Raw genomic sequence first — 26,836 nt, 5'->3', positions numbered from 1 at the left:
AACGCAAAGATGATAGCAGCCAACTCCAAATCATGTGTAGGGTAATTCAACTCATGAGGTTTCAACTGCCGCGAAGCATAAGCAATCACCCTACCATGCTGCATCAATACACATCCCAGACCATTCAAGGAAGCATCGCTAAAAACCTCGAAATCACCACTATCGTCCTGGAGTGCCAAAACAGGTGCATGAGTGAGCTTCAACTGCTGGAAACTCTGTTCACACTTATCATCCCACTCAAATTTAACATCCTTCCTCGTTAATCTCGTCAGTGGCAAGGCAATCACCGAAAAATCCTTAACGAATCTCCGATAATACCCCGCCAAACCAAGGAAACTTCTCACCTCGGTGACGGTTCGCGGTTGCTCCCAACTCTCCACCGTTGCAACCTTCTGAGGGTCCACCAAAATACCCTGAGCTGAAATGATGTGCCCCAAGAACGCAACTTGGTCTAACCAGAACTGGCACTTGCTAAACTTAGCATATAATTGGTGTTCCCTCAACCTCTTCAACACCAAAGTAAGATGTCGAACGTGCTCCGTTTTGGACTTAGAATACACCAGAATATCGTCGATGAAGACAATAACAAACCTATCCAAGTAAGGCTGGAACACCCGATTCATCAAATCCATGAAGGCAGCTGGTGCATTCGTCAACCCAAATGGCATAACCAGAAACTCGTAATGACCGTAACGAGTCCTGAACGCCATCTTAGGGACATCATCCCTACTAATCTTCAGCTGATAGTAACCAGACCTCAAGTCTATCTTAGAGAACACACAAGCACCTCTCAGCTGGTCAAACAAATCATCGATACGAGGCAATGGATAACGGTTTTTAATCGTCACCCGATTCAATTTCCTGTAGTCGATACACAGCCTCAAAGTTCCATCTTTCTTCCTCACAAACAAAACTGGAGCGCCCCAAGGCGAAGTACTAGGCTGAATAAATCCCTTATCCACTAACTCCTGCAACTGAACCTTCAATTCCCTTAACTCCGCGGGAGCCATACGATAAGGAGTTAAAGAAATAGGATTAGTACCTGGAAGCAACTCAATAGTGAACTCTATGTCTTGATCTGGGGGTAAACCAGGTAAATCCTCGGGGAAAACATCAGGAAAGTGTCTGACCACTCTCACGTCCTCAACTCTGTTAGGAACAGCCTCATCTAGCACCACATGAGCTAGATACCCCTGACAACCCTTAGACAACAACCTTTTCGCTCGCAGCGCCGAAATAACGCCATGTCTCACCCCACTCTGCTCACCCACGAAAGTAACCACAGGTAGTCCAAGTCGGTGAAACGTAACTACTTTCCCGTAACAGTCAATGTTGGCACGATAGAAATTTAACCAATCCGTGCCCAGAATCACATCAAAATCCACAATATCCAACGAGATAAGATCGGCTGACAAAGCAACACCCTCTACGATCACTGGACATCCTGGGTACACACAATCTACAACACATCTCTCTTCTCTAGGCATAGCGAACTCTAAATCGTACCCTAGAGGTGTGGGGCGAGGTTGCGTCACTTGAGCAAAGGTATAAGATATTACGGAATGTGTAGCTCCACAATCAATTAAGACTCTAGCAAAACAACCAAGAATGTTTAACGTACCCATAATCAAGTCTGGGTTGTTCTGAGCATCCTGCAGAGAAATATTGTGAAGACGTCCCTGGCCCTGCTGACGTCCGCCGCGGCCTCCGCTCGCCCGAACACCGCGTCCCTGAGCACCATGCCCCTGACTGGGCTGACCCGACTGCCTCGAAGACCCTGCACTGCTGGTAGCAATCTCACCCTGCTGATACTGTCCTCCCTGATACCACTGAAAGCCACCTACTGGAGCTGGAGGATACGGCATATAGCCGCCCGAATACTGAGGATAGCCACCCTGGGAATAGGGATCCTGAGGATACTGATACTGCCCCAGAGCATAAGGGACAGCATCACCCTGATAGTGGTAAGCACCACCTCGACCCGTCTGGCCGTAGCTAGTCGGACCCTGGATCTGCTGGAGTGGTGCAGGTGGTGGCATAAAAGTCTGCTGCGGTTTCTGCGGCTGACCCTGGGGACAATTTGCAGCTCTATGTCCCACCTGTCCACACGTGAAGCACCCACTGCTACCACGCCTACACTCGCCGAAATGCCGGTTGTTACACCTGCGGCAAACAGGGGCTCTGCCTCGACCACCATCGCCCTGCCTCTGGCCTCTAGCGCCACGAGAAAATCTACCTCCACGACCCTGTCCAGTGGCACTGAAGCCACCACTAGAAGAACTCGAACTAGCACCACCCCTCTTGAAGTTCTGAGTCTGGCGAGGCCCGAGCGATGCTTGACCTTTTCCTTTGTCATCCCTCTTCTGATTGCTGTCTTTCTCTTCTTCACTGTCGCTCGACATGTTCTCAGAGTCCTCTATCCTCAACAATATCTCGTAAAAATCCTGGTAGGTCTCGCTGTGAACAGTAGTAGTCATCGAACGCCACTTCTTTTTAGTGCCTAGGCGGAAACAACGAAGCATCTCCGCCGGATTACCAGCGACGTCAGGATGGTAACGGGACAAATCAGTAAACTTGCAGTAGAACTCATTGGCCGTCATCTTCCGCTGTCTCAGTTCAGTGAACTCCTGTTTCTTACGGTCAATATACTCAGGGGGCACAAATCTCCTCTTAAAAAACTCCTTAAAAACATCCCAATTAGTCTTCTCGTCTGGAGTCAAACGACGAAGCTCCTGTTCCCACCAGGCTGCAGACTCCGTATCCAGAAACCATGAGGTCGTCTCGACCCACCTTTCCATAGGCAAGTTCCCCTGATTATGCAGCACACGGAAAGTCTTCTCTATGTGTTCCAACCACCGCTCTGCGCCCTCGTGCCCCTCACTACCCTTAAACTTATCCAATTTCAAATTGTACATAGTCTCCAGAGGAGTCCTCTGGGGAGGGCGCAATACTGACTGAAGGGCTATAGCAAAAACTTCCCCCAACTGAGCAACATCGGGGAAGCTAGACTCAGAAGAGCGACGTGGTTCCCGACGAGGCGGCATAATTCTGACAGAAGACACCAAAACCATTAGAATACTCACAAGGACACAGGACTGCCAAACCTAGGCTCTGATACCAAACTGACACACCCCGACCGAGATCAGGGCGTGCTGGCCGTCACACGAAGGTGACGTAGCCATGTGCACGTGCGGAAGCTAATAAAGCAGTAATATAAAAGTACGAATAATTAAAAACTAGCATACAAAGTACTAAGACAAGTGCTAGCATAGTGAGATACAAATTCAGAGCAAGACTATAGCAGTCCAAAAGAAAAGCTGCGACATAAGTACACCCGAAGGTGACCATACGCTGGTGAGTATCTGTCAGAAATGCCGGACAAGCCCTCTGGGAAACCACCGAAACTGCTAATCAACTAGAACCTGGAGGGGCGCAAAACAAAAGCGTGAATGGGCAAAAACAAATCTTTCGAAAACCATTTATAGAAATACTTTCTAACCCCTCGCCGTAAAACCTGTATACTTCCCAGAAAATAACCATATATACGTATGTATAGATATGCCCAACATGCTCAAGGGTATGCCAATCATGCTTAATAATATGCCATGTCGGAACCTCATAATGCAATGTAAGTGCTCAGGTATAAACATGTCAATATCATATAATCTGGCAGCCGGAGTCACCTAACGTGACCTGTACGGCTGCATCTAGAGCTCAAATCTCAATCTCAATATCTGAACCTGCCCACGAGTCGGAACCACCTGAAGTGGTGTGTACGACAGGTCTGGGTGTAACATATATATACGCTCTAGTGCTACGATCACGTGAAGGCTGTGCGAATAATCGCGGGTCACCTACGAGTCGGAACCACCTAAAGTGGTCTGTACGACAGGACTGTGCACCTAACTTGGATCCAAGCTGAGCGTATGGTGCGGGAGGTGAACATCACGTGAAGGACTGTGCCCTACTCTGGGCGGGAGCACTAACACCGGGGGTGCAGGTTATGAGCTCTCTAAGCATCTCAAACTACTGCTGAAGGTAAATATAAATACCACTTACCTGGCACTTACCTGTGCGTCCACAGCACCCACTATGCATATGTATATATATATGCAACTACTAATATAATCATCAATGCACGAATAATGATGAAGTAATGCATGGCATAAATAATAAACATTTATTCAATTTCTGGGAAAATATAGTATATAGGTATATACGGAAAACAAAAGCCCACTCACTGGTACATAAAAGGGTCGTAGCCCCCTGCCTCGAGTGAGCACGCTCGTCCTCGGGGTACGTGTCACCTATATGCGAAACAACTATAAAAACGTCAATCTAAAAGTACAAAACCAACTTCTCGTAATAACTTCTCATACATTGCTCAAAATGGACAAATGAATATACCAACGTGCTCTACACAACCTCAGGATCACAACCATATTTTTAGAAAAAATTTCCTCCGCCGCACGCGCCCCCACGCGCCGGCCATACGCAAGCACGTGCGGTGCACACGGACGGCGTCAACTGACGCCGTTAGAAATATTCCGTCAGTTTTGACAGATTCCGTTAACGGCGTCAGGAATATTCCGTCAAACTTGACGGAATATTCCGTCACCTTCTCCGGCGACGTCGCCGGCGCCGGAAAACTGGAAAAACTTCAAACTTTGTTTTCTCACTCGTTTCTCAACCATTTTTCATGATTCTTGAACCAAAATGAAGCTTAGGACTTGTAGAATCACGATAGACTACTTTTAAAGTCTAAAAATTACGCGATCATACCTGTCCACACAATCCAAAACTGGCCAACTTCGACCACGGTGATCCCGACGTCCAAATTCGTCAAACGAGCTACTCCGAGGCTCCTTGGGACACCACTAAGCCACCTACGAGCTTCAAAAACCCAAAAACGAGCTAGATTAATCTTGCATGAATAGTACCCAAAACGGGTTACCTCGAATCGACGTGAAAACGATGTATTTCTTACCTGAAAATGGTACGATCGTGCTCCTCTCAGCCTCACGAGTTCAATGGTGTAGTTGGTTCCCTCGATCTATGATGGTTTGGGTGAGTTTGGTGTTTGTCCGTACGTTTATGGTGATGGGAAGGGAGAGGGAGACACGGGAGAGAGAGACAGGGAAGAGACAGAGGGAAAGGGGAGAGTGACAGTGTGTGTAAGTGTGTGTGTGTGGTCCAACACATGCCACACCATACACAAAACAACCAATAACGTGACAAAAACGAACTAGGGGCAAAGTCGTAATTTCACACGTACGCTAATATGAATTTTGGGACGGGATGTCACATCTCATCCCGTCTACCTTCTTAAATTGTTTAGTTCGTAAACCTGCATAACAAGAGAGGGGTGAGCTTTAATAACTCAGCAGGGACATAACCTTACCATAGTAAAATTGACAATACTAAATTACGTGTTATAAAATCATGTAATCAAGTAACAAATCATTCTTGATAACAATGCATGAATGCAATGCAATACTCTTCATCTCTGCCCATTAATTCATATAATAAAACATGCAGACCTGCACGTCCCATACCGTGCATTTTACCTCTGCAGTGGTGGTTCGAATGTTTTAATATACAAATTAAACCCCATGTAACTGAATCATCCCAAATTCCCCTTTTGTTAGTCATCTTGCCAAAACCCTTCGACGCCAATCCTGAATTACCCAAAAGAAACTGTGCACGGTGGGCTCGCCTGAGACTTGGTACCTACTAAGAGTTTGGCTCAACTACACAAAAGATCATTTCCAACTACCCTCATTTCCAATTCCTTCTCACCACTGAAACTCCAACCACATGACCAATTATGAATGATTCACAAATACTTTCATTTATCATTCACATATACCATAGTATATTCTCAACCAATAGCATTTCACCAATAATTCCATAACCAATAACAAGTAAACACAGAAGAGCAGTACTTGTCCAATTAGCAACCCAGATCACATTAATCAACCAACAAGATTGATAATAATAATAATATAATGCTTTACGAAATTTAATAAAGCGAATCTCCGTAAAGGTCTACCGTATTTCCCCTACCTAGATTCCAAAGCATTGCTCTGACTCTTTATTACAAGAGTCTACCTTCAGCAACTACTATTCACAAGTGTTGGCAATTACTAAAAAGCATGACATGAACTCTAACCCCAGTCAAATAACTTGGTATTACTAATTGAACACGAACCAATTTAAACGTCATTTTGGTTGATCTAGAATAGCTTGGTCATAACAAACTAAATGTTTGAATAAGTACAACTTTTAGAAAATCATGGAGCATGTGAAATTCAAATATACATATGCATGCTTTTTTCTGGTATATAATTAAGAAAGGTGGCATTTTAAACCATGTATATGCATAATACAATTATTTCCAACTCCAAGATATGTGCTTTACTTCATATATAATTGAAACTATTTATATCATATGTGTCTGTAGCTTGATAACAAGATAACAAGCTTGGATCAAGTTAGTAGATAACAGCTCTTTCCTCTGATATATATATATATATATATATATATATATATATATATATATATATATATAGTTTGATACTAATATGTTGCTCTATATATATAACTCGCTGAGAAATCAATTGACATATATACTTGAAGCGGTATTGCAAAAGATAGTAATATTGTAGGATTGGATTTTGTGAAGCTAATTTCATAAGAGCTATCACAACCAAACAATTCACTATATACTATAATAATACTAATACTTTCTTGTCTAACTCCATTCAATCACAACCCTAATTGAAAGCTCATAAGCTCTACCATTTAGGTCAAAGAATTAGTACTTACCCCTCTGTGTCCGTGTTCCTTTCATACTGGCAGAAGGATATTAGTCCACCGTAATCGACTTTGCTCCTTTATTTGATTCTTTCAAAGCCGACTAACCATCATCAACACAGCAGCTCTATTCTCTTATACCTTAATTTGTTTCCCATTCTATTGCCATCTCCGCAGACATCCAATTCAACCTTCATCTTAATTTCTTTTCTCATCCTCTCTCTCACTCACTCACTTTCTCTGACCCAAAGTACCTTTTCCCTCTTCTCTTTATTCATCTCTCACTAGACTCGTTTCTTACCGGAGTTTGCAGCTCTTGAGGTCCCTATTTATGCTTATACAATCCTTGGTGATTATGCATCAAATAAATGTATATAAAGGAACAGTCGGCAATTGGAGAGGAGGAACTGTCGACTTGATAGAGAAGAACAAATAAGGCAGCTACACCTAGCTAATAGATAAGGCTTGTTTTCATTTTTTTTTTTTTTTATTTTTTTTTATTTTTTATTTTTTTATCATCATGCAAAGCATGAGCTTTAAGTGTTCAATAATCAAAGTGAAGGGGGAGGTGTCACTCAAAAGGAAAGATGAAAACTGGTTTGCCACCTCCAAACTGGAGTGCTCTCCAAGTAGTCCTACTCATTTATCATTTCAAATTACAAGCATGCCAATTCTTTCATTTGGCCAACGCGTGGACACCAACAACTAAATAAATTTGTATATGTAATCAAAATTTATTTAATTACTAAATAATAATATTTAAATATAGGTCTTCACATTAGGTCAAGGCCAAGAGCCTCACGCGGCCATGATGAAAATAGGGCTTAAGTTGAAGAACCTCTGATGCCAAAGTTAGAATTTTGAGGGAAAAGTGTTTGGAGAATTTAGAGAATTTTTGTAAGACAATTCAACTTAGGTTTTTGGAGAAATTGTGGTGGTATTTATAGGGGTGTGGCTGGCCCCTTTGGGAGAGATGGGAATCGGCCACATTTAGTGGTTTTTTGGGTGTAATTTACAATTAATTAGCTAATTAATAAATTAATTGAGTGATAAATTAATTAATTAGCTAATTAATATAATTTAGGAGAAATAATATGGGAGTTACCTAGTGAGGGAGATTTGAATAAATACCTATTTTGATCACTTTTGACCTTGATTGAGCCATGATTATCTGCTGCTTGCGCGTAGAAGCTTTGTTGTGCCTTTAGGGTAATTTTGTCTTTTTTAACCCTACAACAATCACAAGGCCAAAGATCACGTATGCAATGAACATTCTAAGTCAATTTATTCAAAAGCCGAAGCGGCACCATCTTGGTGTAGCTCATTGACTTCTTAATTATCTTAAACATGTTCCTGGTCAATGTTTATTGTCTTCTTTGCAAAGTAAGTTAAACTTGATTGGTTATTGTGATGCGGATTGGGCTCGTTGTCCGATCACACATCGTTCTGTACGAGTTATTGCATTTTCTAGGGAACTCACTTACTTCTTGAAAGAGCAAGAAACAAGTCATAGTAGCATGATCATCTGCCAAAACAAAATATCGTTCCATGGCAGCAACTACTTGTAAACTTACTTTGTTGAGATACTTATTGAAAGGCTTGCAAATAAGTCATCCTAACCTGACAGGACTATTTTGTGACAATCAAGTTGCTTTATATATTGCAGTGAATTATGTGTTCCATGAACATACCAAGCACATTGAGCTAGACTACCACACTGCTTGCGAGAATTCAAAGAGGGAAGATCAAGACAACCTATGTACAAACATGGGAACAAATTGCTAACATGTTACAAAGCCACTAGGGACACTTGTTTTTCCTTCGCATCTTCACAAATTGAGCGTTGTTGATATCCACACTCTAACTTGAGGGGAGTGTTAAAGGAACAATATTTGATTAGAGTGATTATAGGGCTTGAAGATAGTCAACGATTTGGTTAGTGATTACGGGATCTAAAAGTAATTACAAGTAATTAGCAGTCATTTACCTGGAGTAGATTACAGTATTCATGTACAACTGAATATGAATAGTATTAGACCATCTTCACAAGATAAGATATGAAACAAATCCAATACAAAATACAAAATGATTAGGTTAGAAAAAAAAAAAAAAAAAAAAAACGTGAGCTAAGTCAAAGAAGAAAACGCTCGCTCTGGATTAACCAGTCTTCAAATCATATAAGTAAGGGTAAATTACACTTTACCACCTCAAGTTTGAGGTCTATTGCAATCTCATACAACATCTTCAAAACATTTCACTTTTATAGCTCAAGTACTATTTTATTTCAATATAATACATCCGTTACATTTTTCATCCATTGATCCGTTTGGCAAAAATAATAATTTTTTATACATTAAAAATATTATAAGAATTTACCCTATTAAAAAAAATGAAAACCTAGAAACCCATTCCCCCCATCCCCCTCCCTCTCCTCCACTCTCTTCACCTCCCCTCCCATCCAAAAACCCACCCCCACCTCCATCGCAACCCCTTCGCTCATTCATTTCTCCCAACAAACCCATTTCCCAGCCAATTAACTCACCCTTCCACCGCTGGATCGAATGTGCGTTTTCCTTCACCATTGCTAGCAATGGAAGCGGCGACGAGGGTTTGGAGAAGACTCTAGATTACCGAATGCAGGAATTGATCTTGTTGATTAGGGTTCCTCCTTGGGAGTCTTCATTGTCCGATGCAGTGCAGAACACCAATGATTGGCGAACTGATCCGAAAATGTCTTGCATCTCCCTCTCTGTGAGGGAGGTGGTTGCCGCGCGGGAGGGGGAAGGGGAGGGGTGGGGACTGGGTTTCTGGGTTTTCAGTTTTTATTTTATTTTATTTTTAAATAGGGTAAATTCTTATAATATTTTTAATGTATATAAAAAAAAAATTGCCACGTGACACAAATTTGGCAACCATGTGGTGCACAAATATGGTAGCCACGTTAGATCTTAACAGATCAATAGATGAAAAATGTAACAGATGTATTATATTGAAATAAAATAGTACTTGATGTATGATAATGAAATGTTTTGAAAATGTTGCATGAAGTTGCAGTAGATTTCAGATACGGTAAAGTGTAATTTACCTTATAAGTAAGGGTGAAGATTACATTGCCACGGCATGCATACTTTTTAATATTGGACCATCTTGTAATGGACAGATAGGAACTGACGTTAACACTTGTGCTTATCTCGTTTCATTTACGCGACATGTGGTTCTGATTTCTGAAGGGCCAACCTCAATTATTCCGTACACAGTCCCCCTTGGCACATGTTTCACACTTACTCAACCCACCATACTTTTTGTACTTTGGTAGAAGTTTCCCTTTAATTTCTTCATTCGCAGTTCACTTCTCACCATTGCATTTGGCTCAGAAAAACCAGAAGAAGTAGAAGAAGAAGAAAGGAGCCATGGATGTTTCCAGCTTAAAAGCTCGGTATCCCTTCAGCTACTGCTTTTTTGCATTTTTTTATTCTGTTAGCAGTAGGAAAGACCAACTGCATGCTGAGATAAAAACCTTTTTTTTTAATTTACCAACTACTATTGGCAGACCCTCGGATATCTGTGTTTCTGTGTTTACAGAGAGTGATGCTTTTTTGGTTGATACCCAGATGCTTATTTTTACGAATTTAGAACAAAGATTTTCTCTTTTTATTTTTCTGTTGGTATAGCTAGGTTGCATTGCCTTCAACCAAATTGAATCATTCAGTGTTATCTTAATGCAAAAGATATGGAAATACGGTTGTTTTAGGGTTCGTCTGATAAACTGTTTCGTTTTTAGTTTCCAAGTCTTTTATTTTGTCTTGGATAGTGGGGAACCCGGGGAATGAGAAAGGTGGAGGAAGGGTACTGGGGGCCTGGGAGGGAGGAGGGAGGAATGAACAAAATGGTTACCAAACGGGCCCTTAATTGCTTACACGAAACATGGTTTACGTGGAAGCTTTCATTGGTTTAGTGGCTTGATGCATGTTGTTTTTTGTTAGTAATGTATTTATTCAGTACGGATTTTATTTAACTCCCCTTGTTCTATGGTCTCACTAGGTACCAAGACTCTTGCAAAAAACACGAGGTGCAACCCAATTCAGCAATTCTATCATGGTTTTCTCAGGTCGTCTTAAATTTTGAATGTGCTCTCACTTTGACCTGTTATGCTTTTGATCATATGAAATTGAGTGTAAAAACAAATTTCTTTTTCGAGATATTAATATCAATGATTCTTATGATATTTTTCAGGCCAAAATTCAGAGTTCGAACAACGAAAAGTGTAGCATAGCGATTTCCTTAGACCAGCTAAGGGATGCCGATATTTTGCCTCTAACCAACCTACTTATGTCAAGTGACTCTGCTGACATTGATGCCGTTGACATATTTCTGGAATCCAATAGTGACCTGGGCAAAGCAAATGTTAAGGCCTTGATAAATGCAGTCAATCTAAAGCTTCGAGTCGTCGATCTCCAGGATTTGGCATTGGGGAATGATTTTCTGTGGTCTGTAAGCAATTCCAATGCATATTCATGAGAACAATTTATTTTTTGGCTATTTTTCACATTAATTTCTGGTGAAGTATAAAAATGGAAAGTTCACTTATGTTTCCTTTTTTGGTGAATTTTGAAAGCATATCTTGGTTTAGGAAGTAACTTAACTTTTGTAACCAATCGTTGCGTATCTGTGAAATAATTTACGAGTGTGAAAGTTTCTGACTTGTTCCATTGATTTGGATTCTCCCCAGGGATCTCTTACAAGGTTGCTTGGCTTGCCAAGTCTTCAACTTGAGGTCTATTAATATCCAGAAACTCAACATGGTTGGAAGCTTTTTGCGGCTGCATACGCTCAATATGGACTTTTGTACTTCACTTGCTAGTTTGCAGAAGGACTGTTTTTCTGGCATGCCTAATTTGATGCGTCTCTCAATGTGCGAGACAAGAATTGCTAATCTCATGGCAACAACTGGTGCTCTATCAAAACTTCCGTCTTTGGTGGAATTACGGTTCCAAAGTTGTTTGTGCTGCAAGGACACTGGGGCATGTTCTAATTTACAAGGACAACACAACTTACAGAGTGAGGTAAGAACACAGCATGATTACAACTGATGCACTTAATTATTCAAAAGTATGAAATTTCTGTGTTGGTGATGGATTTATTAGTTTATTTTAATAGGTCTTTTGTCGAATTGTAGGTTCAAGAAAAAGACGAGTTCCTTGTAAGTGTGTGTAAGCTAGACCTGAAGAATGCGGCTATCACATTAAAGTATATAACTCATTGTCGCTCGCCCATATGCTTTGAGAAATATTACCGGGAGTACATGATTTCAATGCTCACTGGTTTGGAAGTTTTGGATAATTTTCCTATCAGAAAGACCGAAAGGGAATTGGCCATGACAACTGCAGAAAAATACTTTGAATACTTACCTTACAAGAGACATCACAAAGAAAGTGTTGTTAGCGTTTTGCATAAGCGTGAAATGGGAACAAATGGTATACAATACCAAAGACCATTCAAGCCAAAACAGCTGCATCCTTATCGAAATGGCCAGAATTTTTTCTTGAGGTCCCTTTGCGCTGCCAAAATCGGGTCTTCAATGTGGCCACTCTTACATCCGCTGTCTAAGTTTAGCCACTCATTTAAAGCCGAAAATAAGAAGCTTCGTCCAAGGCAGTTTGAGTATCATCCATCAAACCCCAGTCTTATGGTTTTCGGAAGCCTGGATGGTGAAGTAGTTGTTCTCAACCATGAAAACGAGAAAATAGTTGGTTATATCCCATCCGTAGGAAGAGCAATGAGCAGTGTCTTGGGGCTTTGTTGGCTCAACAAAAATCCATCAAAGGTATATGATCTCTTTAATGGATTAATTTACATACAAATGCACATGTACTAAATGCAAAAGCGGTTCTACTCCCCTAGTCAATGTAGCATTTTCTTACCCTTTTTATCCCTTTTGTGTTGAACAAGTAGCTTGTTGCTGGTTCAGATAACGGTTCCTTGAAGTTGTTTGACATCAATTACATGTCACGAGAAGTTTCAGGCTCCTTCTGCAGCTCCAGTGCTGCAACTTTTGACGATTTCGAGCAGTTGACTTCTCTTCATGTAAATTCAACTGATGACCAGCTTCTTGCTAGTAGTTACTCTAAAGGTCTTGCTCTATATGACCTAGCAAGTGGAAAGCGTTTACAGTTGTTCGCTAATATTCACCAAGAACCAATCAATGTTTCCAAATTTTCCCACCATTCCCCTTATATGTTTGCTACTTCATCATTTGACCATGATGTGAAGATGTGGGATTTGAGACAGAATCCAATGCGGCCTTGCTATACAGCTTCAAGCTCAAGAGGAAACGTGATGGTTTGCTTTTCTCCCGACGACCTTTATTTGCTTGTCTCAGCTGTTGATAATGAGGTATAACTATACCAATAAAATGCACTTCAGTCTGTTTTTGTAGAAAAAAATAGATACAATCCTACTTGATCAAACTTTTACCCCTACAAATTCTGAGGTAGGAAGTCATTTTCTATCCCATGGTTAAAAGTGCAACTCAGGCTTTCCTTTTCCATTTATCCTACTGAATTGTGGTGTTTTTTCGAATTTGAAGTCCAGAGGCTAACTTTTATGGGGTTGTCACTTTCCAGGTTAAGCAACTTTTGGCGGTAGATGGGAGGGTTCACATGAATTTTGAAATAGCTGCCACGGGAAGTTCTCATAATTATACTCGTTCATATTACTTGAATGGAAGGGACTATATTATCAGCGGGAGTTGTGATGAGAATATAGTTCGCATTTGCTGTGCTCAAACTGGAAAGCGACTGAGGGATGTCCATTTGGAGGTAAACTTTTGGATGACATTTGTATTTTCATTTGCAAAGCTTCTACTTATGCTCACCACTGCTCTTTTGCAGGATACAGAGTCAGGAAATTCAATATTTGTGCAGTCCTTACGGGGTGATCCTTTCAGGGTAAGTTGTGCAGCAAATATGATGCATCGTTAGTTCTTTGATAGCGTCATCCTTAGCTGTGCACGATTTTCTTCGTAAGGGTTTAGGATCTTCTCTGTTACTAGAAATCTACTGATGCAAAATTGCTACTTTTTTTTTTTAATTGTGTTCACTTTGGGGAAAATAGCATTTTCACATGAGTATATTAGCAACCTCGACACGTCCAAGCTCTAAGTGGGAGATTATCAAGGTAATGCTAATGTGCCATCATCATTTGTGTTGTTTGAAGGTTTTAAAGGGGATGGCTAAAATTGCGTTGGAATTTACGCAGGTCAATTTACTTAGATCAAGTTGCTACTCAGAAGAGTTTTCCTGTGGCCAATGTTTTAACCCTTCCTGCTGTCTCGGAGGTTGATATATATTTCTGTGGTATGTCATATGGATGGATAGAGTATATACAAGCACAAATATATTTTCTGTGAGCATATCTATAAACGTATCTGTCATCGGATGATTTACACCAAACCAAAATTTGAGTACAAGTTTATTTTGGATGTATACTTCTGCAATTGTTCAGCTGAATTTGTGAGTTATTGAAAAGAAATCTGGCAATGGAAAAGTAAATCCGCTGTAATAGAAACAAATGTGCAATTGAAATTGAAATTACAAAGTTTATAAAAAAGAAATTAAAAAGTACATTCTTATGGTTTAAACTATTAGTATTACATCACTTTTGTTAATTTCTTGTTCTGCAGCTTGACTTCTTCTCCTCGAAATGAAGCGCCATAACTTAAGTCGCTCCAAGACTACTTCAGTGCCTCCCAGAGCAATGATAAGGGCAACGTACGGCGTTTTCCACTCCTTAGGCGGCTCTGAGATGTTGAATCCTTTCATTATGTTGATGACACTCATGATGATTGTGGCGTATCCTACCGCATAGTGAAACAAATCCAGAAGACCCCCTTCTCTTATCTGTCTTCTTCGGCCTCAAAGAAAAAGCTACCGCCAATTGAATACAAGCAAGAACAAACAGTGTTATGCCTATGCATCTATGGCCCTTATATTCAATCCCTAGAGACATGGCACCGAGAAGGATACCAGTTCCCCGCCCGTACCCTGCCAACAAAGCCCAGCATTTGGAATCCTCTGTGAACATTGAACCATGTCGGGTCAGCCCCTTTGATATTTTTGAGATGCCTAGCCACGATAGCCACGATAGCCCCGATAGGCATAAGTATGCCCCAGCTGATGGTTTTGACAATTCCAAGAGCATACTTCATGGTTGTTCTCATATACGACAGATACATCATACAACGGGAGGCTGACATTTCCTTGTTACAACTGAGTCCCGTAGCTGTTGATTCTTGAAGAATATACAGACATAGTTCCATCTGTTCTTTTGAAAGCAATGATGGAATTGTGAACCGACCATGCAACCCATCTCGAGTCACCACAGTTTGTGTAAAGGCAACGCTGTAATTTTACAGAAAATAGTTACTAGACTCACTGCTGTTATTTTTTTCCGTGCATTTTCATGTAAGAAGCTAAGAGACTGAGGAGTAACTTTGCCTGCAAGGAAACCGAAACTTTGGTAAGCCCTATGCTCTTGTGAGTGCAAACAAATGTGTAAAATATTCAGTTTGGAGTGCAGATGACTAAACGAGGATAGAGAAAATCGTTACTGTTACTCGAATATTTAATCCAGCGGAATCATACCTTTTGTATGGCCCTTGGGGTGCCAGATTGGTTGAGTGCCACTAAAGGTGGAAGAGCTCCTTGTCGAAGCAACGTATTGCAATGTCTGTTACTATCTGTGCAGAGTTGTAAAAGAGCCGCAACTGCATTTTCCTTTCCTCTTGCAGAACCCAACTCGAGAACTTCAACCAGACCAGGGATCCCGCCTTCTTGGCTAATCGCAGTACGCCCCTCAGGAATCGTAGAAAGATTAGACAGAATAGCAACTGCCTTGTCAACCATTCCAGCTGCCGGGTTCATCAACTCCACCAGGTACTTTACAGCACCCGCTTCAACAATCCGGGGCTTGTTTTCACGAAAATTCGACAAGCTAAACAAGGTCGAGGCTGCATCGTTCTTCCCTCTAAGAGTCCCATTCCTCAGTAAATCAACTAGAAGCCTAATAGCACCGGACCTTCCAATCCGAACACTGTTGCCCTCCTCGTGCACCGAAAGGCTATAGAGAGTGGCCGCGGAGTTCTCCTTGGCCTCGGCACTGCCTGTCTCGAGGACATGAACCAGATGTTCAATTGCATTGGCAGTATTAGCTATTGCAGTTTTGTTGGCACCATAGATGGACAAGTTAAGAAGTGCTGTGACAGCATTTTCCTGAACCCCGTTGTCTGCAGATTGAAGCAAGTCCACCAAGAAGCCAATGGCTCCACAGTTTGCAATAACAACCCGATTTTCCATGCCATGCCTGGCGAGTAAACGGAGTTGAAACGTTGCAGCTCTTTGAGATTCAACTGAAGAAGTGCCATTCAAGTCATCAACAAGATCACGAACACGGGCTTCAATCAATCCGGAGTTGTCTACTATTGTTTCGCCGGCAGGAGAGGGAACAGGGCTCACGGATGCACGACGCCTCCTCATTCTCGTTGCCTCCGCCAATCTGGTTGGTCTCAGTTTTTATACACCAATGTCGACTTCAAGAAAGAGACAACATTAGACACCAAACGCGTTTAGAAAGTTGAAAGTTTGAACTGTGAAATTGTGATGAACGTAATTACTTGTAGCCGTGTCGTTTGGTTTTCCTAAAGGATTTGAAGACTTTGGACTTGACCTACGTCAACGCTAGTGGGGCGGAGCACTACCCCTAATTCGGGGACCCACGCTACGCGGGCAGGTTGATTAGGGCAAGTTGGATCGGACCTTTCGATTCGTAAGTTGATTGTTCTTGCACGGAGTAGACGTGATTTCCACCGGTCATTGATTTTTGCCCCACTAATGTTTTAATGTACAATACAAGTGGGCTCAATGTTGAAAGATGTCCCAAGTTCTAATTTTCGCACTCCCGTTGATGAAATAAATGAATAAATAAATAATATACTCCGCAAACGCCCACAAACTATCACTAAAACCACGCAAGGTCATATATCAATGTCTATGCTGCCGACAGAGACAAATGGAGGCACATCATCAACAATTTCAAATTACACGTTTGTCATCATCATCTTGCCTAAACAGTCCAACCACCAGACTCACAGGTATGAATGTTTCTTCCAACATTCAGAGTTAGGTATTTTACAAATCAGACTCGTACAAATCTTCGATCAATCGTTTGTTTTTCCGTCTTCTTTACAAATCACATTAAAATCCACACAATGAATCCTTTAACCGCGTTATTTGCACCAACCAATTTACACATCATCTATAGAAGCTGAACCAAAACCTCGGCTGACAGCAAACAACGTCGATTATCCTCTACCAGCATTACCTTGTCTATGGTTTCTGAAGTAGCTAAGGAGCGTCTGCGCCTGCAACAAAATCAGAAACACTATATTCAATACATCATTCGTAAAATTAAATAAACTGGGGGGTGAGAGAAGCAAACATTACAAGAAGCACCGGTACCTTCTCTTTGGCCCTTGGGGTGCCAGATTGTGACAATACTACTAATGGTGGGACAGCTCCTTCTTGGAGCACCTGACTGCAATATCGATTACTGTTTGTGCAGAGCTGTAAAAGAGCAGCAGCTGCATTTTCCTTCCCTCTTGCAGAACCCAATTCAACAACCTCGACAAGAACAGGGATCCCACCCTCCTGACCAATTGCTGTCCTCCCATCAGGAATTGTTGAAAGATTAGCCAAAACAGCAACTGCCTTGTCAACCATTCCAGCCGCTGGGTCCATCAACTCCACTAGGTACTTAACAGCACCAGCTTGAACAATTCGACCCTTATTCTCATGAAAAATTGACAAATTAAACAAAGCTGTGGCTGCATCTTTCCTCCCTCTCGGACTCCCATTCCCCAATAAATCAACCAGAGGCCTGATAGCCCCTGACCTTCCAATGCGAACCTTGTTGTCCTCGATCACCGAAAGGCTGAAGAGAGTGGCAGCTGAGTTCTCCTTGGCCTCTGCACTCCCTGTCTCAAGGACATGAATCAGAGGTTCAATTGCATTGGCAGTAGCAATTGCAGTTTTGTTGTTATCATTGATTGATAAGTTAAGGAGTGCTGTGACAGCATTCTCCTGAACTCTTGTATCTGCAGAGCGGAGCAAATCCACCAACAAGCCAATGGCCCCACAACTTGCAATAACAATCCGATTATCCATATTATGCTTGGCAAGTAACCGGAGTTGAAATGTTGCCTCTCTTTGTGTATCAAGTGAAGTGCTTTTCAAGTCCTCAACCAGGTTACGAACTTGGGCTTCAAGTTCAGAAAGGTCAGGTCTTGTTTCAATAGGTGGAGAAGAAACTATCCTCGGGATTAAGCTAGATGGTCGGCGCCACATTTGGTTTCGAGGTCTTGCCTCTACTATTCTGGTTGGCGACTCAGTTTGTCTCTGTTGGGGGGCCAAGGTAGCAACAGCTTGTGGTTCTGATTTCAACTCCCCAGAAGCGTCACTGCTGTAGCCTGACAGACTGGTCGATACCTGTAAGGCCCCATTGCCATTGACCGGAGTTCCTTGACTACAATTGGCATTGGAAAGTACGCTGGAAGCTGACGCAGTTCTATTATGGCTTTGAGATGACTGCTCAACTTCAATAAAATTAGGAAGTTCATCTCGAGATGGTGACATAGAGTGTTGGCTATCTAGATCTGTACTCCTTTCTTCTAAGTTAGCAGACCTGTCTTCAGAATTTGCTAGTGATATTCTTTCAATATCCAAATCCTGCCTAGTTCCAGCTATACCAGGCAAAGAACCTTCTGATGTAGAACGAGGATGCAATGGAGAACTTCTCTCCTGATACAGAGGACCAGATGAGAACAAGTTCTTCGAGGGTGAACCAGTAGACCGAGTTGATTCAGGTGACATCGATTGACTGACCCTGGAATGAGGAAAAATAGATGAATCCTTTGGTGCACCAGGCTCTGCTTGCCCGAGAAGGTGTGCTGCCTTAGCGGGATCAGGCAGTTTCACATTGTTTGACTCACACCAATTTGCAATTAGTGCCTTCACAGTGTAATTAGGTATCAAATTGGTGTGAGCCAAAGTCTGCCGTGTCTTTGGACAAACAGTGAGGCCAAGACCGATCCAGTTCTTGATGAAAGTCCTCTCGTAGGTTTGACCTGATGCCACGATCACTGGATCCGTCATCAGCTCCAGAGAGAGGGGGCAGCAGAAATCAGCAGGTATTGGAACGGGGCTGCAGCTCTCGGATTGCTTTATCGTAATAAGGCGCTCGTGCATACAGGTAACAAGGGATATCAGATGCTCAATATACTCTGCTTCCTCAATCTTTTCAGATTGTTCAGCATTTTCCTTCAACTTTTCAAGTGCTACAGCCTCAATAAGAATCTCCTTGTTGGACCTCAAGCTAAGGCCCTCTGCAATTTTCACTAGGATCTCTGAGCTTGGTCCAACACCCTCCACTTGATCGTTTATAGCATCTTTAATGACAGTTGACATTTGTTCATATCCCATGTGCTTAAATTTTTGTATGCAGTGCTGCAAAATAAACAAGTTGCGTCTCAGACATCATAAAAGGACTTATCTAAAACTCTTCCCATATCAGAAGTTCACTAAAACGCTAGAAATTGCTTCTTCCACATTCGAAAGATCATTAATAATTTTACCAGCTAAAGGATATCTTCTCATCTAACTAATGCACTTTAATAAGCAATGAATTGAAGAAACTTAGTGTTATGCTCTATCTCAAACAGAATGGAACAGGTAAGAAATAAACACATTTGCTACCTCAAGAGATGCTGAACCCAATTCATCAGGAAGATGCTGCGGGGATGTCTTCAACAGTTGAAAGATATCCAGGCCAGAAGTCCAAATCTTTGATATCAATGACTCAACCTGAAGAACCTACACGTCATAGGATAAGATGTTTAAATAAAACACAATTTTTTTTAAGTCCATGCCATACTTTCAAACTTGATGAAAGCTAAGAGGCGACAGGAAAACAAAAAAAAAAAAAAAAAAAAAAAGCAAAGTAAAATTCATTAAATGACACTAATAAAAAGAATTAGCAATGGAGCTGCATGTAAAAGCCAGGGCTTTACATGCTTCCAATTCTTACATTTCTAAAGCAACCTTAGACTCTCTAAAGAAAGCTAAGAGGCGTCAGCAAAACAAAAAAAGCAATGTAAAATTCATTAAATTACACTAATAAAAAGAATTAGCAATGGCCATTTAAGAATTGGGGCTGCACATGCTTCCAATTCTTACATTTCTAAAGCAACCTTAGACTCTCTAAAGAAAAATTTACATCCTTTCAGAAGAAAAGACTAATCAGCAAACCTGATGACAAGGATTTAAAAATGGGAGGATAAACGAGAAAATGAAGAGACCGCCATTGCTACTGTATATGTCACAATGCAAATTCATCAGCCATTTTCTGTCAACCCATATAGACTAATAATCCTCCCAAAACATGCGGTTTCAAATTCATGTATTGAAAAACATGGAAGAACAGATATGGCAACAAGACAAGAGAATCACCAAATTTGTACCAATCACTTTACCCAAAAAAAAAAGTATTGATGAAACTTATAGTGAAGATTATGAATATGACAGGTCAAATCTACCTTAAATTTTCCTAAGATACATCATTCATCCTAACTACAAAACACAACTGAATAGAAGTAACTTACAAGCTTGACTTTACTAAACAATGGCTGCCAGTCTTCAATTTGCTCCCTCAACTCATCAACATATTGACCCAGTTCTTCAAATGGCTTATTAAGCAGTTCATAAGAAGCTATTTCAGAATCAGCAATGGCATCAAGTACAGTCTTCAACAATTTTAATATCTCTTCAGCTCTTTTGCAGTACTTCAAAACCGGGTCAAAGTTTATGTTGTCATGAGATGATAAATGGAAAAAAGAGGAGATGTTATTAAGAAGTGCTTTGAACAATGATATCTCCATCACACCTGCATCAACAATTTAACATATAATAAGTATAAATAGTCTCTTTGCAGCAGAAAGGAGTAGAAAAAAAGTCTTGAAAAGTAATGGAAAAACAAACTTATTATATATTTCAAAAATAATAGTGACCATATCACAGAGCAATTACATTCAAAAGTGTTCACCTTTTTAAAAATTGGAATCAATTAATTTATCTGAACTCATACAGATTTACAGATAGCAAATTTTTATCAGGTTACCCTGTTTCCACTGTTCTCTTGATCAATGCATTTGTACATCGTTGATGTCAAACATGTGCTTAATCTCAATCATAATTCATCAATGGTTCCTAATAACTTAGGTAACCTAATCAGCTAAAGTGTAAATAATATGAAATTACACAAAGGGTAGAGAAGATGTAGTGAGCTATGATCATCAAGACATATAATGAAGCTGTCTTTCATTATTTAAATACTGAAGAAGATAAAAGATGTATGTATTTTTTTTTACATTTCTGTTCTAAAGGGATAATTGAAGTCAGTTCTCTGCCCCATTGCATTATTGCCAAATTACTAGTTGTAACACACCTGCTCAGAGAGGGAGAGAGCCTCGAACATATTTGAATAGGCAGGTACTATAAATTTTCTAATGCCTTTAGCTCCCATATAATGTTCATGTATGCTTATCAACAATCATTATAATGTGTTTCTTGCAGCATATTTACTTGTTTTAAAAATTTTACACCCCAACAAAATCACTAATCCATCTTGTTTTAAGATTTCTTAGTATAAAACCCACACTTGTATGTTTTTTCTATCGTTCTTGCTGGCATTACATTCAAGACATGTGCCTCCATGAGATTAAACTGATGCATATGATTAGGAAGGAACATTTTGTTAAAGGGATGAAACGGGCAGATTCTTAACAAAATCATCATATTAATGAAGAACATGGTCCTAAGTATAACTTCAATGTACTCCTTCCTACGAACAGATTTCAAATAACAAGGAAAGAATGGATGCACCTTTATTCACCATATATATATAACTTTCACACCGAAGCAATCTTTCTCATTTCAGATCCTTCAAAAACCAAACCAAACCACAAAAATGAAGAAAAGAATTCTCAAAACCCAATCAAAACCTATCAACACTCACTATCAAGTTATAAAACTCAAATCTTAAAAATCAAACCCCAGCTATTGAACCCTGCCAAAAAAAACCCCACACTCCAACTATGAGATCCATAAACTTCCAAGCATGAGATCCATATCTAATATGAAAAAAGGGCAATTAAAAGCTATTATTGAAAATCTTTATTATTAATTGCCTTGGGACATAAACAATAAATAATTTCTCCCCAGAAGTAATATGCTGACAAATTTCCTACTATCCTTTTCATCTGAGCTTTTTTATTGAGCATGAAGGAACATCTCTTTCCGATATGCATAGTCAAAGGAACATCTCTTTCCGATATGCGTTCTCTTCTTTCCTTCTACCTTTCCAGTCGGAACGGTGGATAAGAAATGCCACGTATGGGCCAAAAGTGTCTACTTTGATTTTCCCTCTCCTCCTCATTCCATACCCACAAATGAAACTAGTCTGTCACCAACAGTCCTTTCTCTTATCTCTCTTATTTGTCCTCCACCTTTTTTCCAACCATACAATGCAGAAGTAAAATTTGAAAATGATTAACTGCAGGTTGTTGCGTAATTCCGTGTTCTTATTTGTTGATAAGAGTTTCCTTCTATTTTTACCAAACTATTATGCGGGTGCATTTGGATGAGGGAGTTTAAATTTCAAAATGAAAAAAACTTAAAAAGATGGGATTTCAAATTGTAGAATTTCTCGCTTGGGTAACTTATTAAGCATAATAGGATTTAAAAAAGAAAGCTTAAAGATTATCTTTATGGTACTAGCAATCGACAAAATAGTGGTAGTGATGGTAGCTGTGGTAATGTAGGTGATGGTCAGCGGTGACAACAACGAGATTTATGTTGGTGATAGTCCAAGTAGTAAGGTGGTGGCAAGGTCAGGCTGGGGACAGTGATGCAAGAGGTGGTTTTAATGATGGTGACAATAACAGTAGAGTGGGCGCCGACGACTGTGGAGAAGGGATGGTGGTGACTGAGATTGCAGTGTTGGTGGCAAGTTGGGGATGTCGTGATGGTGGCGGGCTTTTGTCGTAATCCCATATCCGTTTTGGAAATGACACCTATTCGAAATTTATTAGTTCGTTACAGTTCCTGACTACAAATCTAAATCAAGCCTCCCGTTTCCCGCCTCTGATAACGCCTTGCCCAAATTAATAACTATGATCCAAATGCAAAAGACCTCAAAAGTCAAAAATCATAAACCCACCCAATCCAATTCAATTACCCCACTTATCCATCTCAAATACACATTACCAATTCCCATTTCTGTCTTCTCTGTCTCATATATTGATTTTCATCATATCGAAAAACCGCAACCATTCGGCTTATAAAACCAAACCACACATACAATCACTAATTCGAAAATTGGGAAGAAAAAAACATTTCTGATGTTCAAAATTCAAATTTCGCACACAAGCATTAAACCCAGAAAGCGATTTGAGTGCCAGAAACGAAAACACAGTCCAACCAAAGCAGAATGATCAAATTAAAAAAAAAAAAAAAACCTAGCTGGATCAAGCTGAAGAGATGAACAGATAAAATTGTACCTGGATTCGGCCAAAACGCAGAAGCATACAGCCAGGGAAACGTCGTTTTGGGCAATCCTTGTTCCTCCTTTTCCTTTCCAAAACCCCACTCCTGGAGAGAACAGCTACTGGGAGTTTCTCAAGTCTCCTGCTTGGATGATTTTTTTTTTTTTTTTTTTCTGAGAGAGTTTTTGTACCTTTTTAATTAATTTATTTTTTATAGTATATTATTGTTGTATTTGGGAATTGAAGAATATAGTATAATAGTAATAGTACAATTTCTGGGGTTTTTCTAAACTGTTACGTAGGATCTGATGCTCCTAATTTTTATTTATTTTTTTAATTAAACAGATGGGTTGCAGTCACTTAAAACTATGATCCAATAAACATTCTTCTTTATTTTTAATTAAGAAATTTTATGTTCGAGTTTTGCTAAAAATGAATTTGAATAATTATTACTAATCATATTTTAAGGTTAAGCCCACCATATTTCCTCTTAATATAAATATATCGTTTGTTAAAAAAAAAAATTGCACGGGTTGGAAAAAATTTGCACGAGGTAACAAGTTTTTATTGTCCCACTATTCAATTTTTTTTGGCAAAAAATAAAAGAAATAGTTTATTTTCTCTGTCTCTCTCATAAGGTTAAAATATCAAATCAGACCACATCCCCACCCTCCACCTATTCTCTCCGCCCAATCCCACCATCATCTTCCCCCTTGCCTGAATCAAAAACCTCACTCCCTTCCCAGCCCACCACTCATGGATCCGACCGACCCACCACGGCCCTTTTGGCCCAACTACCCCAGAGCAAGTGCAACTCTGAGAATTCCAAGTCTTGGCAGTAGGCGGTGGTGGGCCGTTCGATTGAGGAGCTGCTAGGGTTCGTTTGCATAGTTAGAGACTGGACATTCTCGTCATTACAATATATTCATTATTGTAATTCAACATTGATAGGATACTGCCAAGTGGCTTAATAAGATGATGACTTGTGTACATGGTTGTTAGTAGTTAGAAGATAAATAGCAAGTTGTAGCAATTGGAAATGAGTGAATGAAATTGTATTGTTGTTCTCATGTTCTGTTACCTATCTCTATGTGCAATTTTGGAAGATATAGAGTAGGGTTCTAATAATTGGTATCAGAGCTAGTCGTTCATCCCCTCAATCCTTTCTTTTGTATAACATAGCAAGCATCGCAAAGAACCATGGAGTCAAGGGTTTCAAACCTCGAATCCAAGATCGATGAATTCTAGGATACACAGGAGGAACTCAAGTCAACACAGAATTCGATTCTTCATCAACTTCAAGCATGAGATTTGATCATTCATTAGCTTCAATCCCTTATGGCGCGCTACAATGGTGGTTTGAAATATGGTGGTGAATCTTATGCAGCTACACCAACGCATCAGTCGTTCATGAACATGACATCTCCCATCTCTCTTATGAAATCGAATCAAGTCGTTCTCAAGCTTCAATCTTTCCACGAGGAAAAGATTCAAGCCCGAGAGAAAGTAGATGAATTCTTGTCTTAGTTCCGTCCAATATACAAGCCCAAAAGTCTTTCTTGTTTACGACCAACATTGAAGAAATTCAAGAAGGTTCGCAACAAACATCACAACGACAAGCAACGCGAAGCCTTTGTACCAATTATTGGCTTCCAATCATTGCTACCAACAAGAAGGCTACTTCTTGATTCTACTTGCATTCTGGGTTCTGCATTCTTTGTATCCAATGTGCAAAAGTCGAATTGCACAGGTCATGGATACGAAAGGGTTGGTTCTATCAAAGAAAGATTCAAGCCTCCTGATTTTTCTATGTCTGATGGAATTCTTATAGATTTTTCGATCCGTTTTGATGTGGGTTTCATTCTTGATGCGAAACAAATGTTAATTCCAGCATAAGTAGTAGGTGTTCACTTGGACCACAATGTGTTTGATGAATTACGGCACTCAACACATATTGGTGTTCTTCAATTAGGCTATTTTATGCCGATTTCTGACTCGGAAGGTACACTTATTATTGGGCATTTTACTTCCAAATTTCAGGTCGTAGATGTTTACGATTCTAAATTTATTGTTTGTAATGTTGAATTTTTGCAAATGGTACTACGGATCTTCGGCACGATATTGAATTGGTTGCTTCAAATTTTGGTGATAAGATAAATGATAAATCCAAGATAACGGCAGTGGGTTTATATCAGTTTATGAAAGCGCAGCCATCAATTCTTGAGAATGAATGCCAAAAACAATGGGTTGGAATGTATGCCCACTATGTGTTAGTTGGAATGCAGCAAACAGTCAAAATTGTTTCTTTGAAGCTTGGCTTCCATGAATTCATTTGTGACAAAAGCAGAACAACTATTCCAAGGCTCTTTCATTCAAAATCAGCAATTGTTCTTGAATCTGATTGTAAGAATGGCAAATCCCAAGTTTTTATTTTGGAAATTCATGTTTCCAATGTTGGTTTTAAGAAAATAGAATTGTCTGGGTCTCGTGCACTCTGCCTGTTTGACAAAATGTTGAACTCAGGTTACATTCTTGATATTAAACTTGGCTACCATGCAGGCATTCGTGATAAAGGTGGTACCAAGTTTCTCTCCATTTTTGAGTCAATGGATTTATTGGTAAGCTGTGAGGACTCAGGTTTCTGTGTTGTTATCAATTGTTCCATGAGCTACTATTGCAAGTGAATTTGTGACAAGGGTGGAACAATTAGTCAAAGGCTCATCAACTCGAAGTCCAAGAATAAAGATTGTGTTCTTGGTTTTGATTGTTCCAAGGTGATCAAATGTGAGGTGAGTTTTGATTCTTCCATGATCATTGATGGGGAGGATGTTGGTAATTTGGGATTGCATCATTTAGAAACTTGTATGGACAAGAATAGAAAACATGAAAGAAAGTTCACTCTCTCCAGATTTAGAAATGGTTGATGTGTTGTTCTCGATCGTGACTAGTGCAAGGGCATTTGGGATAAGGGTGGTGGCTCAAAATTCAGGATTCCTACTATTGGAGGAAAATCTCTAGATCTACATCTCCTTTTTTTTGAACTCGCATCTCGTGGTGGGCTTGACAAGGTGATTAAAGATCACAAATGGAAGGAAGTGATTGTGGCCTTCAATATTCCAACAATAATTACCAATGCTTCGTTTGTCTTACGGAAGTACTACTTGTCTTTATTGTATCACTTTGAGCAGGTCTATTATCTCCATGAAGCAGTTTTAACATCTCAATGCTTGAACTTGTAAGCAAGGACCTTTTTAATAGGTCAGCCACCATAGAGGAAAGTACGAGTAGAATCCAGTTTCCAGGTCAGGAAAGTGCAGAGGTGCAGCTTGGCTCTTCAATCATGGGAAACATTGATGGGAAATTTGACAG

General features: G+C 40.2%; 3 protein-coding genes across 4 annotated transcripts; 1 reads left to right on the top strand and 2 right to left on the bottom strand.

The window, feature by feature from the left end:
- Positions 1-10,131: 10,131 nt before the first annotated feature.
- LOC137746723 (protein DWD HYPERSENSITIVE TO UV-B 1-like) lies at positions 10,132-14,636 on the top strand. Its single transcript, XM_068486724.1, has 11 exons — positions 10,132-10,252; positions 10,858-10,924; positions 11,050-11,303; positions 11,546-11,879; positions 11,993-12,640; positions 12,769-13,209; positions 13,440-13,634; positions 13,707-13,763; positions 13,930-13,992; positions 14,074-14,171; positions 14,498-14,636. Exons 1-10 carry the CDS (start codon positions 10,227-10,229, stop codon positions 14,155-14,157), a joined length of 2,169 nt encoding a protein of 722 aa, XP_068342825.1. The 5' UTR covers positions 10,132-10,226; the 3' UTR covers positions 14,158-14,171; positions 14,498-14,636.
- Positions 14,215-16,761, bottom strand: LOC137746724 (U-box domain-containing protein 4-like). Its single transcript, XM_068486725.1, has 2 exons — positions 15,459-16,761; positions 14,215-15,311 (listed from the first exon to the last, which is right to left on the bottom strand). Exons 1-2 carry the CDS (start codon positions 16,347-16,349, stop codon positions 15,255-15,257), a joined length of 948 nt encoding a protein of 315 aa, XP_068342826.1. The 5' UTR covers positions 16,350-16,761; the 3' UTR covers positions 14,215-15,254.
- A 66-nt stretch (positions 16,762-16,827) lies between these two features.
- Positions 16,828-23,669, bottom strand: LOC137746721 (U-box domain-containing protein 4-like). 2 transcript variants are annotated; one of them, XM_068486722.1, is made up of 6 exons: positions 23,483-23,669; positions 21,807-21,864; positions 20,528-20,808; positions 19,623-19,739; positions 17,331-19,373; positions 16,828-17,233 (listed from the first exon to the last, which is right to left on the bottom strand). In XM_068486722.1, exons 2-6 carry the CDS (start codon positions 21,817-21,819, stop codon positions 17,174-17,176), a joined length of 2,514 nt encoding a protein of 837 aa, XP_068342823.1. In that variant the 5' UTR covers positions 21,820-21,864; positions 23,483-23,669; the 3' UTR covers positions 16,828-17,173. The 2 variants fall into 2 exon arrangements, with proteins under 2 accessions (XP_068342823.1, XP_068342824.1); XM_068486723.1 differs by lacking the exon at positions 21,807-21,864 and having other exon boundaries at positions 23,483-23,668.
- Positions 23,670-26,836: the final 3,167 nt, after the last annotated feature.

The sequence above is a fragment of the Pyrus communis genome, chromosome 10, assembly GCF_963583255.1.
Source record: "Pyrus communis chromosome 10, drPyrComm1.1, whole genome shotgun sequence".
Lineage (NCBI taxonomy): Eukaryota > Viridiplantae > Streptophyta > Magnoliopsida > Rosales > Rosaceae > Pyrus > Pyrus communis.
This window is presented reverse-complemented; position numbering and strand designations above follow the sequence as displayed.

What these genes read in the sequence shown, in the direction of transcription:
- LOC137746723 (XM_068486724.1), top strand. Translation starts at nt 10,227, where the DNA reads ATGGATGTTTCCAGCTTAAAAGCTCG. An exon ending in GTTTCCAGCTTAAAAGCTCG is followed by an intron (nt 10,253 to 10,857) that starts GTATCCCTTCAG and finishes TGGTCTCACTAG; the next exon opens with GTACCAAGACTCTTGCAAAA. An exon ending in TTGGGGAATGATTTTCTGTG is followed by an intron (nt 11,304 to 11,545) that starts GTCTGTAAGCAA and finishes GATTCTCCCCAG; the next exon opens with GGATCTCTTACAAGGTTGCT.
- LOC137746724 (XM_068486725.1), bottom strand. Translation starts at nt 16,349, where the DNA reads ATGAGGAGGCGTCGTGCATCCGTGAGCCCTGTTCCCTCTCCTGCCGGC. An exon ending in CCCCAAGGGCCATACAAAAG is followed by an intron (nt 15,312 to 15,458) that starts GTATGATTCCGC and finishes GTTTCCTTGCAG; the next exon opens with GCAAAGTTACTCCTCAGTCT.
- LOC137746721 (XM_068486722.1), bottom strand. An exon ending in TGTTTAGTAAAGTCAAGCTT is followed by an intron (nt 19,740 to 20,527) that starts GTAAGTTACTTC and finishes TATGACGTGTAG; the next exon opens with GTTCTTCAGGTTGAGTCATT. An exon ending in TGGGTTCAGCATCTCTTGAG is followed by an intron (nt 19,374 to 19,622) that starts GTAGCAAATGTG and finishes TTTATTTTGCAG; the next exon opens with CACTGCATACAAAAATTTAA.